The 17,500-nt window shown below is 50.9% G+C and overlaps 1 protein-coding gene across 1 annotated transcript in view; it reads left to right on the plus strand.

Moving 5' to 3' along the window:
- The window catches only part of tcf7l1b (transcription factor 7 like 1b), a 36,048-nt gene that overhangs the window by 5,885 nt on the left and 12,663 nt on the right, over positions 1 to 17,500 (plus strand). The window contains 2 exon segments of the mRNA XM_030369878.1: positions 14,882 to 14,891; positions 14,894 to 14,964. Of these exon segments, the coding sequence (XP_030225738.1) occupies positions 14,882 to 14,891; positions 14,894 to 14,964 (81 nt within the window).

The following is a 17,500-nucleotide window of genomic DNA, read 5'->3' on the forward strand; positions in this document are numbered from 1 at the left end:
TATTTCTTACGTGACAGAATGCACAGTTTGCTCGTTTATTAACAGTTGATTAACACTTCATCAGTGGGGTGTGACGAGGCACCGTACCCGGGTCCTGTTACCGTGTTTTGGCCGTATAATAAACAGACCATAATAAATCAGAGTGGTAAACCCTGGTACCTACACATATAGTACCCACCTTTCTCTGCGTCCCGGTCCCACAGTATAACACACTTTTGGCTCAGACTTTTATTTCTCAGACGGGAGACCGGGGGGTGGAGGGTGAGAAGGGTGGGGGTTCGTGGGGGGTGGCAGAGGAGGAGGGAGGGGGAGGGAGGGGGAGGGTCGGTTACACGCAATTCCTACAGCAGTTGTGTAGGAACTGTGTGTGAAATGGTGTCAGTCCTGGCCTGTGTCCCTCCCCTCTCTCGCTGGGTCTCTGCGGAAAGCATGAGCTGGCGTCAACTCCTCTCTCTCTTGCTACCCCGTAGCCTGCTAGTTCACCACTAGTACCCACACACACACACACACACACACACACACACAGACACGCACACGAACACACACACACACACACACACACACGCACGCACGCACGCACGCACGCACGCACGCACGCACGCACACACACACACACACACACACACACACACACACACACACACATACACACACACACACATACACAGACACAAACACGCCAACCCACCCTCTCTCGACTGACATTAGAAATTCTGTTTATAGCCCTGGCTTGCTTCTCCAGCGCTCGGTCCATCAGGAGCATCTCAGCACCCTTTGAGGAAGGGGATAAGCAGGCTCGCTCCCCTCGCATGCCGCCGCACACTGCCTATATGCTCCGTGACATCAATCAATCCCTTTGATGTGCCTAGATGAAAATGTGCGCAAATGTGTTTTTATCAATTCATGTGTTTTTCTCATTTGTTATGTTTGGCCGGAGACACGCTGCGAGTGGCGGATGTTTGGCACGTTGCGCTTCCCCCTGTCGCAGTCCTGTCACATTGCTCGCGCTCTCGACTAGAAGTGCGACATTTCTTCTGCCACCTGAGCCGGGGTTATGTCTGTTATGGATTTCTCGTTAAAAAAAACTGGATCATTATCCACATCCTCTTCAAGCTGAAATGTCAGTTTTCGTTCACCTGTTGGGGGTTATGGTGTTTGGCGCGTTGCGGACAACATGTTTCCGCCCGTAGCTTTCCATTTTGTGTTGTTTTGCAGCGTTGTGTGTTTTTTGGACGGGCTGTCCTGGGGTTTATGGTGTTAGAGGAGTTAGGGGTTGCGGCAATGGAAACTACTTAACTCCCAGTGTCTATGCATAAACCCAGTCAAGGCCACTGCTGTAATTTCCCTAGCAGGAACCATTGGATCTCTATACAATGGTGTACAGCTGGCGATTATCAAGAGGGTTTGCCATGAAGATAAGTTATGGGAGTATGAGGCATGGGGGCTGGGAGTTTGAAGGCATGGATCATGTATCATGTGAATACCATCTTGGTGGAGTCTGTGGAATTAGCTGATGGGAGCTCAGCCTCACCCACACGTTTTTGGTGGACTGCCTGTTTAAACGCGGCTGTGGAGGAAATCGGTCGTCTTCCGTTCGGTGTGAGTTGTGCACGCTGCGTGCGCGTGTGTTTGGTTCGCACAACATGCACGGCGCAGAATAGCGATGGGATTTGATGTGTCCTCGGTCGATTGTATCTGTGGTTGATGGGTGAAGGTGTGAACCTGGGAAACAAACGGCAGGATATCACTCCGGAGTGTGTGTGTGTGTGTGTGTGTGTGTGTGTGTGTGTGTGTGTGTGTGTGTGTGTGTTTTGTGTTATGTGACCCCTGCACCGTTACCTTCCCATAACTGTTTATTCCACATAACAAAATGTTCTCCCGCTGTATAATTCTACCTTAAACTCTTTAAGCAGTTCTAATAAAACTTGATTGTACGGCAGGAAGGGGGAAAAAATAGTCAGTAAATAGGGTTTCATCAGTCTGGTATTCCAAACAGCTGTTTTCAGTTGAAGTGGTTCAGCAGGAGAGGGAAGAGGAGAGATTGTTGATGAGATGTCGTGGTGGGAGTGTAAACTGGGGCAGATATGGGTTCTGCTGTTTCCCCCTTCCCCTTGTTATCCCGAGGTGGGCCGGCGTCCAGACCTTGAGGCACTTACTTATCTGAGGGATTCTGTCTCCCACCGAGGGTCACTGCACTGTGGGCGCAGAATGCCTCGCCATTCGCCCCGTAGTGGAGTCCCGGGATCTGAACTCCAGCCAGAGGGAGGAGGGTATCAGATCATGCATGCACAGTGTCGGCGGTGATGGGATGTTTATCGGGTTTCACGTCAAGTTCACTCGCAGGGCAAGGAGTTGTTTCTTCCCGGGGACTTACTGTGCAATACTCGAGGACGGGAAATGATGGTGTGTGTGTGCGCCGGTGTGTGTTTAGTTTAAGCCCGTATCGTGTGTGTGTGTGTCTATAATTACGGCGATTCGGGTGGATTGTCCGAGGTGTACTAAATAAAGAAGGTGATGGATACGGCTCCTGCAGAAGGGTTGGTTGACAGCGAGCGAGGCAGCTGTAAGAGTTGTAAATCAGCTTTCGCTCGCTTCCCTCGGAGTCTCCCGGTCATGGCGTAGGGGTAGGTTTGGACCGCCGTGGAAGGGTCACAGGTCCCCACGGACTGAGGTCAGGTTCAACACCTCGCACCTGCCTTCACGGGCAACGTACATCAATAACGAATTACATTAGTTACCAGTGCTCATTATGTCCTCTTTTGTGTCCCCTTTGCTCAACCCAAACCCAGGGAGAAAGAACGAGCCCATTCATGGTCGATTTTGGGATCATTTAATGATGCGCTTGGCAAAGTCTTCATCCTGACAGTGATAGCGATTTAGCCTTGAGTGCTCCCGTGGAACCTCAAGTAACCCGTGTCGACTTGTTTTGGAGTCACAATGTTCTGCTGAGCTTCAAATTGTGTTAAGGGCCAAAGCTAGGCCTGACTCATCTTCAAGCGGAGCCTTCTGACCCGACTGAACACTTTCTGGATACCATTGCCCACCTCGTGTAGGGAAAAAATTGTGCAATTGATTTTGTTTCATTGAGCACATAGCGATTTGTTGTTCAATGAATATCGAAAAGCTTTGTCAGATGATGTGTGATATATTGTGGTTTTGCGTTGGCCTTCTTTGTCTCCACAAGTGACAGGTAGACCCTCACTCCTTCGGTTGCAGATATTTGGTCACGAGGGTTGTCCACAATCCCCCCTTCCGTCTACATGACCAGATACCGAGATCCTTGCAAATGTGACTTATGTGTTCCAGATTCGGAGCCGCAAACATTTGGTGCCGAGGGGTGGGCGGGAGATCTTATCAGCCCCATATGACATGTAGTAGGCCAGGGAGCCCTTTTGTTTGATTTGCACATGGGCTTGAGCAGCGAGCTATTGGAAATCCCTGAAGCAGGCTTTGGGGGCAGGTCTGATTCTCGTGTGAAATGGGGAAGGCTCTATAGCTCTCGGCTGACTTGACTGGGGCTGTATGGGTGTGTTGGCAGGGGGAGCGCCAGTCATGAATGGGGTCTTTGACTACCTCAGACTTGCCCTGAAAGGCAGGACAAAGACCCCAGGGCAACGGCTTAGAGCCTCACAGCTGAGCTGCAGAATGCCTGGCCGGCTCCTCCTCCCCGCGCCTGATTTAAATACTACAGTGGTCCTCAGCATTCTGGTGACGGAGCCACACATTCACCCCGCCGCCCGCAGCAGCATACTTATCAGAAGCCTTTGTCTCATGGTTTGTTTACATCAGCCGACGGCGACCTGTGTACGTATGGGTCCATCGCCGCGGCGATGCCGAGCGGCGTGGCCGTATGAATATGAATAAGTGACAAAGATCAGCCGCAGTGGTTCCGTGCTGTTGACTCAGAGCGTCTTAATTGATCGCGGCGCCTGACAGACGCACGCACCTCGCCCCGCGCGGCGGCCGGAGGTGTTCATTATCGGGCCGTTTGTTTGCGCCAGATATCGATATCGACCAATGAGCGTGTTTGATTTCCGCGGCTCAATCTAATCAGACCGCAGCCCTCTTGATTATCTCTGACGGACCCGCCTGAATGTTTGGGTTCCAAATGTGCCCGAGCAGGAAGAGAGAAAAGCCGTAAATCTTTTCTGCCGAGTTAATGGGTCATCTGAGTCCTGTCCAGACACTCTCTCCCCATAGAGTGTCTAGTTTCAGATGTCACTCAGAGCTTTGTTTGCCCTCCCGGGGGTGAAGGGTCACAGGTCAAGGTTCAGAGCCAGTTGGCTGAGTGGTCACAAAAGCACCAGGCCTCTCTCTGCGTATCCGATCCCTTCTTCCACTGCAGCAGTGACAAAGGGATCAATTTGCAACATTGCTGTTTTGCTTTTTATAATCCCCTATCTAAAATTCATTTTCCCTAAACCTTTGTTGCTGATGTGCTTATCAGGGCATGGTTTGTAGTTTGCCAATCAGGGGAAGGCCTGACTAAGACCTTGTCCTTGACACAGACTCTTCGTAAACCTTTCACTTTCCTACTCTCTCTCAGATGCTCTGTATCACAGGTACTGCTTCCTCTGTATTGAGGAGGCATTGTGTTAGTAATGAGTAGCAACGCTTTCTGAAAATCGATAATTGACTAATATTCTGCTCGGCATTTCAAGAAAACCATATAAATGAATGATCACCTCAACATTTTAGAGTAGCTTTATGTACATTATGTAATGTACAATAAGATAATAATGACAAAGTATACCGACGTTTTCAGGAAAAGCTAAACTCTACCACGCTTTCTCTTGGTGCCTGCAGGAAATCCCACATAAGGCACTCCAAACGTTTGCTTAGTCTCTCTGTCCACAACACCTTGAGGAGTCTTGAGAGGCCAGATCTCACCCTGCACAGCCTCCCCCAACAGCACCCACACCCCCACCACCCCCACCAGCACCGCCACCATCACCCCTGACTCCTTCACACCCAGCCACCACCCAAACATGTCTTCCAGCCAGCTTTATTATGTCTTTTCACGTAGACCAAAATTGCAGCTGCATGGAGCCGAATCTGGAGCACATTAGCTCAGGCGCTGTGATTTATAAATTGTTTCTCAGGCCATAAATCCCTGCTGTAATTGTGCACAGCACCCCTCTCCTTTTCCCCATTCACTCCTCCTTCTTTCCCTTCAAAATATATCCCCCTCTCACTCTCTCTCCCCACAACCACCTCACTCTCTCTGTCTCTCTGTCTCTCTCTCTGTCTCTCTCTCTCTCTCTCTCTCTCTCTCTCTCTCTCTCTCTCTCTCTCTCTCTCTCTCTCTCTCTCTCTCTCTCTCTCTCTCTCTCTCTCTCTCTCTCTCTCTCTCTGTCTCTCTGTCTCTCTCTCTCTCTCTCTCTCTCTCTCTCTCTCTCTCTCTCTCTCTCTCTCTCTCTCTCTCTCTCTCTCTCTCTGTCTCTCTGTCTCTCTGTCTCTCTGTCTCTCTCTCTCCCTCTCTCTCTCTCTCTCTCTCTCTCTCTCTCTCTCTCTCTCTCTCTCTCTCTCTCTCTCTCTCTCTCTCTCTCTCTCTCTCTCTCTCTCTCTCTCTCTCTCTCTTTCTCTCTCTCTCTCTCTCTCTCTCTCTCCCTCTCTCTCTCTCTCGCTCTGACACAGCTCACCGCTTACAGTTCTTGAGTCATCACTAATTGTTTGCAGGAGTGTGCGATGCAGTTGAATCACTCCGTGGCTCTGATGCATCGTTGATATCCCTCCCATTTGGCTTCATCTGACACCTCTCTGCAGGCAAGACAGACTTTCCTCTTATAGCCCTCGTAAACTTTTTTTTTATTGTCCGCGGTTTAGTGGGAGCCACACTTAGATAGCCATGAGCATGTGTAGTTAGCCCTCAGTTAGCGTGGGTCAGAAGCCTGGATTCCTGAACACTGTGTAATTGGTGCAGTCCTCCCTTCCCGAACCTCTTTCCCGAGAAATCCGATATTTGCAGCGGCCTCAGCCATTACAGTCGGCCATAACGATGTTTTGGGGACTGAGTGGTTCGTTAGTTGTGCTTCTCTCATCGTGACGTAACGCCGGTGTCATTAAGACTGTGGAATGGTTTCAGCACGTGCTATCTGATAATAATGCATGTTTTATTTATGAATATATATAAATAAAACATATATATATCGGGTAGTTAGCTATATTAGCTCTTATATAGTAGTTAGCTGTATAGAAGGCTAACCACCCGAACTGATTGCTACACATGCTCATGTGATGTGATATATATCACGTAATATATATCACATTGAGAAAGTGTATCTATTTTATTGGACGCTGACAGAGAAAGAAAGGTCATGATTTTAGGGAGATAATGGTTTAGTGGCCGGACTTTTTCCACGTCATTGTCTTGCTCTCAAGGGAGTTGATGAACCCTGAAGAGCCCGCGGACCCCTTTGACCCGCTCTCCCCCGGCTTTTGTATCGCCTCTAAAAAGACTTCTCAGTCCTTGGGAATCATTGAAAATGTGGAATTTGTTTTTGACTAATTTGCCCAGCGTGATAGAACGGAGGGCCTGTCGATGACAAGGACTGGCTCTAACGGAACGCCAGGTACAAGTACCGTGGCTCCCCCGAGTCGCTGTTACGAGATAATGTGTGTAACAAACCCAGATGAATACCAGGGCTTCTAGTTAACGTACGTATCATGCACTGGAACCAGCAGTTTGCAATTACTTTCTACAAACTGTCACTCTGGATTAACATCCTGTCTAACAAAGTATGATTCATATTTCAACTGAGTTTGCAAAATCTTTTCCAGCAGCCTTTTTCTTTTTCTTCCTTTCTTTCTTTCTTTCTTCATGAATGCAGTGATGCAAATAACGTTTATTCTTGGAAAGGTATAAGCTGATAAGCTTAACCCCGCCCTCTGCTGCTTAAGAAGTTTTGGTTTCAGAAGCAGATTGATACTTTGCAACTTTATAGACAACTTAATTGGATTGCGCCCTTTTGTCAAGGTATCAACGTTTGTGTGGTTCCCATTTAATTGGACGCTTTCGTTTTCCACACGTTGTCAGGCGTTCTGACTCCAAACCTCCTCTAGTGAGAGTTCTGTTAATGGCAGAAGCAACAATGGCTCCAGGTTTGTGAGCGTGTCCGCACAGCCTGAAGAAGCCCAGGAGCATGGGGGGGGGGGGGGGGGGGGGGGGGGGGGGGGGGGGGGGGGGTTTGCAGTGGGGTGATATGGATGTCATGCAGTAAAATTGAGATGTGGCAGGGACAGAGAGACAGAGACAGAGAGAGGAGCACGGGGAGAGGGAGAGGGAGCGACAGGGTCTGGAGATTTGTGCTTGCACTCCGAGCAAACACAGGAGGCATCTGCAGGCAGCTGTGGGTGGAGGGGGGGGGGGGGGGGGGGGGGGGGGGCAGTTACTCAGGACGGGGGGGGGGGGGGGGGAAGCAGGGTGGCGCAGTCAGAGGCTAGGGGTCGGAGGTAGATGGGTGAGTGGTGGTGGTGGGTGGTGGTGGTGTGGACTGAGGGGGTGGTCTTGCAGAGTGAACACAATCAGCCCTCTGTTTCATAAGACTTGTGGTATGCGAGAGCAGAAACAAATGTGTTTAATTTAGGCCCCTTTTTCTCTCCTGCTCCCCCAACACCACCCATGCCCACCCGAGAGTTTTAAAAAAACGGGCTTTTTCCTGCCTTATACCTCGCAGACTCCCGGCTGGGCCAGTCGCACTCAGAAACGCTTTTAAGCACTTATAGACATAAATAATCAGAGTGTTTTAAAAGCTATAGAGTTTACATATACATCTACATATACATATTTATATACAGTAGTATAGTCAGTATATGTGCCATGACAACGTCGGAAGGTGTGTATGTACAATATTTACATATCTATAGGGCTTGTGCCTCCCCCGTGCGGGCAGATCCTCTGTGCTACCCCGGCCCGTCTCCAGTCCATTTGGGTCCGCTCATAAAGGAAGTAAATGTACGCCTCGCACTTCTGTGTCATTTACATAGACTTGTAGAAGTGTGGTGTCTGTGCTTGTGTTTGTGTGTGTGTGTGTGTGTGTGTGTGTTTGCCTCTGTGTGTGTGTGTGTGTGTGGGTGTGTGTGTCTGTGTATACGTGTGTGGGTGTGTGTGTATGCACACAGTACACGCGTTGCATGAGTGTGTGTGTGTGTGTGTGTTTGTGCCTAACATACACACACACACAGCACACACACCACACACACACACACACACACACACACACACACACACACACACCACCACACACACACACACACCACACACACACACCACACACACACACACACACACAAACACACAACAATCTTCATTTCTATGTTGAGCTTTACCGTAAACACTCAGCCCACCGCAGCCGACCACCGCGTCTTCTGGAGTTAATTATACACAGCCTTTAACGGCCCTGCGTTACAATGAGAGCCGCTGCTCACCAAAACAATAATAACAACAATAGGGTTGTGTTCCTGTACGACTGGACCGACAATGCCAAAGGAAACAAGAGCGACAGACGGCAGCTTTGACATTGGGTCGTGGCTCGTGTCACAGCGCGGCTCGACATGGGATCACAGTGACTCCGGGGCCGACGCGGAGCAACAATTGAAAGCAGATCTCCTTAGGTACCGGGAAACCGCAGAACTGACTCCTGGTAATTGACTCGCCGAGTGCAGCGGCCTCCTCTTTTTCTTTATGGGAGAACTCCTCATTCCTCTGCAGCTCCCTGATTATTATCTTTTCAGTTCTAATTATACAGCGGGTTTTATTGGCCCGTGCCCTTCTGCTCTGCGGCACAATCGCTCACTTATTTTAGGTTTTAACCTGCAGACCTGAAATGAGGATAACGTTTTCTTTCTCCTTTTTCTGCGTTCGTCCACCACCTCTGAGTGAACTGGTCTTGATACGAGCGCGGGTGTGTAGGGGAACAATGGCGTGGTTCTTTTCAAGGGTACATATTAGCCGGACTATAACACTGTGAGGCTCTGGATACAGGAAGCAATAACTCAGCATCACGTCGGGCAGATGGAGAAAGAAATAACTGGTTAAAGAAAATAATTGCTTCTACTGCAAAAACTATCTGTCTTTTCATTTTTTTTATGCATCTGAAATTGCCACCCGCCCCCTGGAAAGAATGCAGGGTTAAGCGTGGCCGTTAATGTGCTCTGTAAGTGTAATTACAGTGTTGCAACAGTGGTACATTTAGGCTTGGGTTTACAAATAAAGACACGGTTTCACACACACCAGGACCATTGTGTGTTCCCTGAAGTTACATTTGCAGTGTGGAAACACATGAAGGCCAGATGGAATACTTGTGGTCTTTCATTGTGTCTTATCATCACACATTATCAGTTTAATAAGAATGATGAAATAGGAACAAATAAAGGACATTCTCTTTCTCTACGCTTCAGAAACTCTCTGCTTCAGCTCTGGCTCTGCTGCTTTGGGCTTGTGGCTTGTGGCTCTACATGGGAGGTGGAATGGGAAGCTGTGTGTGTGTGTGTGTGTGTGTGTGTGTGTGTGTCAGTGTGTGTGGGGGTTGGTGTGTGTGTGTGAGTGTGTGTGGGGGGGGTCTAGGAGACTGTAACCGGTCAAGTATCCTGCCCGGCCCACGGTGCTTTTCAAGACCTCCCCTCGTGTTGCCGCCCCTCCGTGCTCTCCGTTCTCCCTCCTCTTTGCACTAATAGTTCTTTTGTGTGCGAGAAACACGTTAAGAGGCCAATGAGCCTGGCCTTAATAGGCCGTGTTACCATAGGAACCGCTGCACTCTGGATGCGTGACCTTTGACCCAGTTTTTACTAGCTGTGAATAAGAGTGCAGGGCGACCCGGTCGGGTCACAATGGAGGTCCGGCTTGGGGAGGGAGTGGCCCCCCTGTCACACTCACTTAACTTCACCCCTCCGTCCACTAATGGACACTTCCAATATGGTGTCCATTAGCCGGCATGCTACCTCAACCGCTACAGGTTCCTCAGGTTTAACTCAATAAAGAAGCCCGCCGGTTTCGGTTCTGCGTGCTGAGAATGATCTGTTTTACCCCCCTCGGTAATGACTTGAGTGCACGGTGAAAGGAGCAAAGTCGTTTTGTCGGTTTCCAGAAGTGCATGCGTTGATTTAACAGGCATTCACGCTGATCACGTTTGTTTAATGTTACGGAGCTTTGTATTAAGCCCTGCTCCTCCAACAACAGGTCACATGGTACACCGCCAGCCGCCGTACCACTGCACATGTACAACATAAACACACGTACGCCCCGTTTTGACGGGACGGGGACGTGTTTGTTCCACCACTATGGCATCGGATAAATATTATTCCTTGGTGTTTTTTTTTTCCTTCTTCTGGTGTCCCGACCAGCCCCTTGTTATCATGTGCGACTTCCTCTCTCTCCGTAATCCAATTCGGCGGGTCCTCAGTCAGAGCCCCTTCCACTCGGTCACGGCGTCCCCAGCAGCAGCAGACCACACCGGTCTGACCTGCTCAGCCGCTCGTCGTTTCCCAAATGATTAAACGCTGATTACCACAATAATGGTCTGGGTTTGCTTAAGAATTGTCAATTTAATTGCCACTAATGTGTGCAAACAAAAGGGCCTTAATGCAGATGCTGGGGGAGGCGGGGGGCTACTTAAAACGATTGTCCTCCCTGTGAAAGCTCTAATTGTGCTCCGTGCATAGATCAAGTTAAGGTGTGAATGGGCCCCGTGTGAGCAGGTGATATCAGCGCAGCTAACCTGGGAGGGAGTGTTGTGTCAGGGCACGCCAGAGCCATTGTCTGAGGCCGCTGTTCATATGGGCAGGGGAGTGTAATTAACACCTCAGCCAAACATCATGCTGTGTGGCCCATTTGTTTTCTGTCGGGGGGGGTTGGGAGAAGGGGTGGGGGAGAAGGAAACAATAGGGCGGAGCTCCGGGCACAGCAGGTGATTGACATTATCTGCCGGCGCAATCCATGGAGGCATTCCTGCTGCTCCACTATTCAGAGAGGGAAGAGGAAGGGGAGGAGGGAGGGAGGGAGGGAGAGAGGAGGGGGTTATGCACAAACCGTGGGGCTTGTCTGAGCAACAGGCTTGTGCATAAACTCATTCATTTAGTTGTCGTGTCGGTCCACCAGCCCCATATTGTTTTGTCTAAAGGAGTTCCGTTTCACAACATGACTTGATATATGAAGCGATCAAATCAAAAAATGTGCACACATTTCAAGCAGAGGTCAGAAGTTACCTTTAGAATTTGGTCTTTTTACCGGTGGAAAATCAACTGGCCAAGCAACTTTTTCTTTTATGCAACCATGAATTTTCTTACCTGCCTAATGGTCAAATCGACCTGCCATTGGCTGGTAATAGGTTTAATATTTGACACTGTTAAAAAAATCATTCTGGTAGTAGTCGTACTTGTTTATGCAAATGTATTCATTATTTATACTTTTTATTCGATTTCTAATACACCATTTCTTTTAATGCATGGGTGTATCCACAACGACCACATGCGTGGAGAGCAACACCCAGTCCGTGGATAGTTGCTGAAGTTTTGGGAACGGTTCTGTCACTTTGGCAGGGGAACAGACTTAGTTTGACAGCAAATGTCCTGACATCTGTCTGCATGCGGCGCTCTGATGTCAGGACTGACGCGTGGCCCCACACGCTTCACAGACGACAAAGGCTCTTGGCCCTGTTTTCCTTTGCACAGTGTGAGTACTGTAACAATTAGAAAGCATCACTGGCAGGCCAAATGCCCAGAGCATATGTTGTCTTCTCTCTGTTCAAAAACCAAAGGGGGACATGTCGCCTGTGTGTGTGTGTGTGTGTGTGTGTGTGTGTGGTGTGTGTGTTGTGTGTGTGTGTGTGTGTGTGTGTGGTGTGTGTGTATGTGTGTGTGTGTGTGGCATCACTGCCACCTTTGTTGCATGTGGGTCCTCAAAAAGTAGCACATGAATCTACTGATGTCTATTCTGAGAGTTGGAGGCTGTCAGTGCGGGCTGGAAGACAATTAGAGAGCAGTGGAAATGGACCAGTTAGGGGCTCAGACCTAACTGCCAGGATTCTCTCAGTTTTCTGTCCATAGGGTCTGCAGCCGCACTCCCAAATCCCACCGTAAAACAGGCATCGCAATGCGCCCAGGCCATATGTCGGTTTAGCATTGTTAAATCAATTAAATTAGAAATAGGGCATCTGTCAATAGCGTATTGCTATAGTATCATTTTTTTATATATTTTTTGCTATTAGCATCTGGTAAAAGTGTCTAAAAACGTATTTGGAATATGGTAAAATATACGAGTATTTTTAAGAGTTCCTATTTATTTTCATCAGGTTATTATGTGATGCCATTTGGTTTCTCCTCCAGTCTCTGATTGAAGAGGGAGCAATTCCCGGCTGAGTTGGCAGCATGACAGGATCCAGTATTTCAGCGAGAGAACTCTTGAGAGGAAGGCAGTAGTTTAAGGAGTTAGGAAAATATGATAAATAAATCACTTCCTCACTTTATTCTGTAAGGAGAAACATTGACTATATATCGACCTGCCTGGGAATATTTCCAAGAGACGGGGAGAGAGAGAGAGAGAGAGAGAGAGGAGAGAGAGAGGAGAGAGAGAGAGAGAGAGGAGAAGAGAGAGACAGATAGCGACAGACAGAGACACACAGAGAGACAGACAGAGCGACAGAGAGACAGACAGAGAGACGAGAGACAGAGAGAGAGAGAGAGAGAGAGAGAGAGAGAGAGAGAGAGAGAGAGAGAGAGAGAGAGAGCTAGCCTAGCGTGGTCTCCGCCGTAACAGAAAGGTTGGCGTCTCCCTGGGCGGATGTTTCACACCCCCAATGAGCGGTGTCTCCACAGGACACAGGGGCAATTAAAAAAAGTAGGCGCTTAGAATAAGAAAGTGCCTGGGGCATGTTTCCTCACTCCTGGCAGTAGCTGTCAAATAAGGCATGGATCCGGTGCGCGCAAGGGTGGGTGGGCTCGGGGAGGCCGAACCAAACGCTCACAATAGCGCTCGTTTCATTTGTGGAAGGGCCCATGATTGACATAGATTAGACAGAGAAAACTGCATTGTTTTGGATTTTCCCTTCGGAGCAGCATTCATTAGGGTCTGTGCACAGCGGAGCTGCAGGAAAGTTTCAATAGGGGAGCGAGCAGCCCCTAAAAGCAGTGGCCTCCTGACAGTTGTATGGACTCGGGCCCATTAGTTTTGGAACGTACGATTCAGCCTTGAGCAGTATGGTTAAAATGAAGAGGGCTGATGTCAACTCCAAGAATCCCTCCCCTCCCCCCCTCCCTCCCTCCCTCCCTTCCCGGTTTTTTTTTTGGCGAAGGGGAAAAAAGGGTCCCCTCCCCCCTCCCCCCCACCCCCCTCCCACCTCCTTCCTCCAGCGCTCAGTCGACCCCAGCTGTCAGGAAACAATGCCCCATGCCTGCTCCGACAAACTCATTCCTGAAAATGTTTTTTTCCTTCTTCTTCACGTCTCCCCCCCCCCCCCCTCCCCCCCCCTCCTGCCATAATGTATTTTCCATTTTTAACCCACGGTGGTCCGAGCGAGCTTCCTTCCCTCCGAGCCGAATGAAGCTTATCCGTCCTCAACCTGAACGACTTCCAGGAAATGATGACGCTGAGTTGCTTTTATTTAATTATTTTTTACAGTTCAACTTTTTTTAGCAACTTACAAACGTGAAGGCCTAGGGGCTAACACATCGTCGTCTCCCCCCCCCCCCCTCACTTGAATCAACCTTCAAAGTAGATAACAATGGCAAAGAATGACCATGATCTGCTGCCGTCGACCGTCATTCAAATGAATTGCAAATAAAACCCGGGAAACACAAATCCGCTCGAATGAGTGACACTCTCTGCTCCACCCTGCGCTCAAACTGAAGGATAAACCAGATGGTGGAGACGCTGCAGTCCGTCCCGCTGTGACAGAACCTCCTTTGCTTTCCCGAAGAGAGAGGAGGGGAAAAGAAAAAAACGAGTTAGAAAGTTGTTGCGCCGCGCGGGGGAATTGTAACGCGTTCACGTCCGCGTTCGTATCCAGAGCGCGCCGCTGACACGCACTCCCTGTTGCGTATGACAGAGTACCGCGAGGAAGCGTAATTAGTCACACGGTTCAGGACGGACCATAATAACACTCTTCACATTCATACCACCGGTGACATAAATCCACCGTGGGAGGGTGTGTGAGGGGCGGGGGGGGGGGGGGGGGGGGGGGGGGGGGGGGGGGGGGGGGGGGGGGGGGGGGGGGGGGGGGGGGGGGGGGGTGGGGGGGGGGGTGGTGGGGGAGGTTCAGGGGGTCGTGGGGCCAGCCGTGGGGCAGGGTGACGGACAGGGGCGGCGAGCCTGCAGTCTCCACCCCAGCCTTGCTCTCCTCTGTCAGGGACTTCCTCCCAGCTGTCCCCCCACCCCCCCCAGCCCCCCCCCGTCCCTTTCCCCTCCCTCCCCCTCAGCGATGGACGCTCACAGCTGGCTGCGTCCACCTCCTTGACGAACGTCGATTTCACAGTCCTCCACTCGTCTTCGGGTTCACATTCCCTTTCCTTCCGTCCGTGACAGAACGCCGTCTGTCCGGGGCAAAGAAAACACCACACCGGTTACAGGTGCTCGGTGGAAGGTTATGGGTCCCCCGGGCGACTGGCGTCCCACACACTAACGCTCGAAGCCAGACGAGGAAGAGCTGATATGCGTAGTAAACTCAGTAAAATAATACACAACGCACAAACTAATTCTCTTATTGCCCGATGTCGTTTTGGTTTTTCTCTCACCGGTGCCTTGTTGAATGTGAGATTGGAGCACAGAGTTGCGTTCCTGGTGTTCCCGGTTTGAAGTGATTCATGAATGTACGCATACCATGCATTTCTTTGCCCTTCGCTGCAGTCTCTGCTCTTTCTCATGTTGCCGTCCCTTTTCTTCTCGCCCCAGTACCTGCATATGAATGGCCTCTCCTGGACGTACCGGGATCTGCAGGCCTCAAAGACCCCCGTTCCCCAACACCAGGACATTTAGTAAGTACCAACCCCCCCCCCCCCCCCCCCCCTAACCTCCCCAAACACTGCGACCCATTCGTCTACAGCTACACCCCCTGGCCCACTGCGGCTCACGTTTGCACTGGTCGAGTACTCTGAAGACATTCATTCCGTCTGTATCAACATAACTTAGCTTTCGGTCATAAATCCGTCAAAGTCTGCACCAGCGTGGCGGGCTTCCAGCACAGGTGAGAGTGAGAGTGACGGAGGTGTGTCTAGACTCCATCTGGCTAGTGCTGCACCTCAACAGACCTGTTTCATATGTGTGTTTTTCATCTCTTCTTCTTCATTTTTTTTTATTGGGAGTGGTTTTGTTTCGGCACGACGATGTGTTCTTAACTGTAAGTCTAAATCAACATGGGTGTACGGGCACGTCAACCCTCTTGCTCTATCAGGCCCATCTCTCTGTCCGGGGAGTCCTGTCCTTTCACCCTACAGGCGTTATTGCCGCCCTCGCTTGTCTTTAGCTAAACACCCCCCCCCCCCCCCCCTTCCACCTTGACCCCGCGTATCCTGGCCAGACACGTCTGTTTAGGTTGCGGTCGGAGCTCGTTGGTTGTCATAAGTGGCCATAATCGCGCACACGACAAAGGAAGCTTTTGTAAAGGAGGCGGAGTCTGTGCCGGGGCGAGAGAGAGAGAGAGAGAGAGAGAGAGAGAGAGCCGTGCACTGTGGTTGACTTCATGCTCAATTGGAAGCCAATTAAAGATATTTTATCACAATAACGCTGACCCCACAGTGACCAGTGGGCTGTGGCCTCCTCTGTCCGTCGGACACTGGAGCCTTTGTGCCGTGTGTTCTGCCACGCTGTGGATTGTTTATTGATTGTCTTGTCATGTTTAGAGGAACACAATGCGTGAGCTCATGTTAAACGACACACACGAGGCTCAGCAGGGACGGTGGTAACACTGATTGAATTAGCAGACGGGGGAATGAGAGTAGCGCATTGAGGGAGGGCAGGTTGCGGAGTGAGTTCAGGATTGTTTCCTCTCTCTTAGGGCCTGGCAGATGCGCTAGGATGCACTTTATTAGGAGCATTCATTTGCCTCTGCTTTGGATCCTTCTCTGCACTGACCTTCATCTATTTAACTACTTTCAACCCAGCGAAGATAGTAGATAGAAACAGTGAGGCAGGAGCGATGGCGCCAGTGAATCTAGTGCAAAGAGACACTTATGTTGACTCCTGAATGTGACTCTTTTACATTGTTACCTTGCTCCCTTTGGAGAACCTTTCCACACACTAACGGGATGTCTTCAGGCTAATGTTCTGTCTCATCTACGTGCTTGCAATTACTTTAATCATTGAACCCTTCCTCTCTGAAGGGAGTCTTTATTTTTTAGCATTTGAAAAATCGAAAAAGATCGAAACACTGCAATCATGGCTTTACACCCAAGTCCAGCATATAATTCACTCTTTATCCACGACAAGGCGTTCTGCCTTAATGATGTACATGCATCCAAATGACGCACACGCAGTCAAAGTAGGCCACCCCTCTCCCGTGTGTTCCACAAAAGTAAAGCCTTCTAACTTCCACCACGTGAACTACAAGAGGAAGTCAACAGGCCAACAGATCTGGCGTGATGCGGAAGCCAGCGGAGAGGGGGAAGCTGTGTGACTGGGTACAGTCAGTGTATCTTGGGCATGAGCCCCCACAGTGAAACCACACACCCACCCCACCCAGCCCACCTCCCGCTCTCCCCCCCCCTACTGGGCCAGAAGCCCACATTGCTCCTCTGGTGTGCCGGTGCCGGAGAGCCAGGCTGATTATGTGCTCATTACTTCAGCAGAGGGAGCGGGATGGGGGAGGGTGGGGTTTGGGGGGGGGGGGGGAGGGGGAGGAAGGGGGAGAGTGGTGGGGGAGCAGCAGGCTGCCTCCCCAGGCCTGCGGGCTCCCCAGGCCCTGCCACAGCACTAATGAGAGCAGGGGAGCGGATGGCCCCACACAGGGGTTGGGGATTAATGCCCAGGGCCAACGGGAGCCAGGGAAAGACCTCGAAGAGAAGGAGGAGAGGAGGAGGAGGAGGAGGAGGAGGGAGGGGAGGCAGCAGCCACGAGCCTCGCCTCCCGAAGCGCGCAGATTTATGAACGACTTGATTTACTTTTCTCTCCGGGCCCCGGGAACACGTTACTCCCTATTACCCTAGGAGGCTATGCGTGCGTGCGTGCGTGCGTGCGTGCGTGCGTGCGTGCGCGGATCAGAGTAACATCTGAGGACACCGGCGCGGAGGTCGACTCCAAACAGGTGGCGGCGTCTCCGCGGCGACGCCCCGCATCCCCTCCGTCGCGAGGAGATCGCGCTCGCCGATGAATAAGTCATGGCTCTGGCGCGCCGCCACCGCCGGGGCCACGGGAGGAGCGGGACGATCCGGACCCGTGTGAGCGTAGGATCACCGTGCGGCCCCCCCCCCCCACTTTCCCTTCCCCCCCCCCCAGTCCTCGCCCGTGCAGACGGAGACACAGGGCACGCCGGCCGGTGGCTCCTCCCCCTCCATGTGGCACGGCGAGGAAGGCGGG

The sequence above is a fragment of the Gadus morhua genome, chromosome 11, assembly GCF_902167405.1.
Source record: "Gadus morhua chromosome 11, gadMor3.0, whole genome shotgun sequence".
Classification (NCBI taxonomy): Eukaryota; Metazoa; Chordata; class Actinopteri; order Gadiformes; family Gadidae; genus Gadus; species Gadus morhua.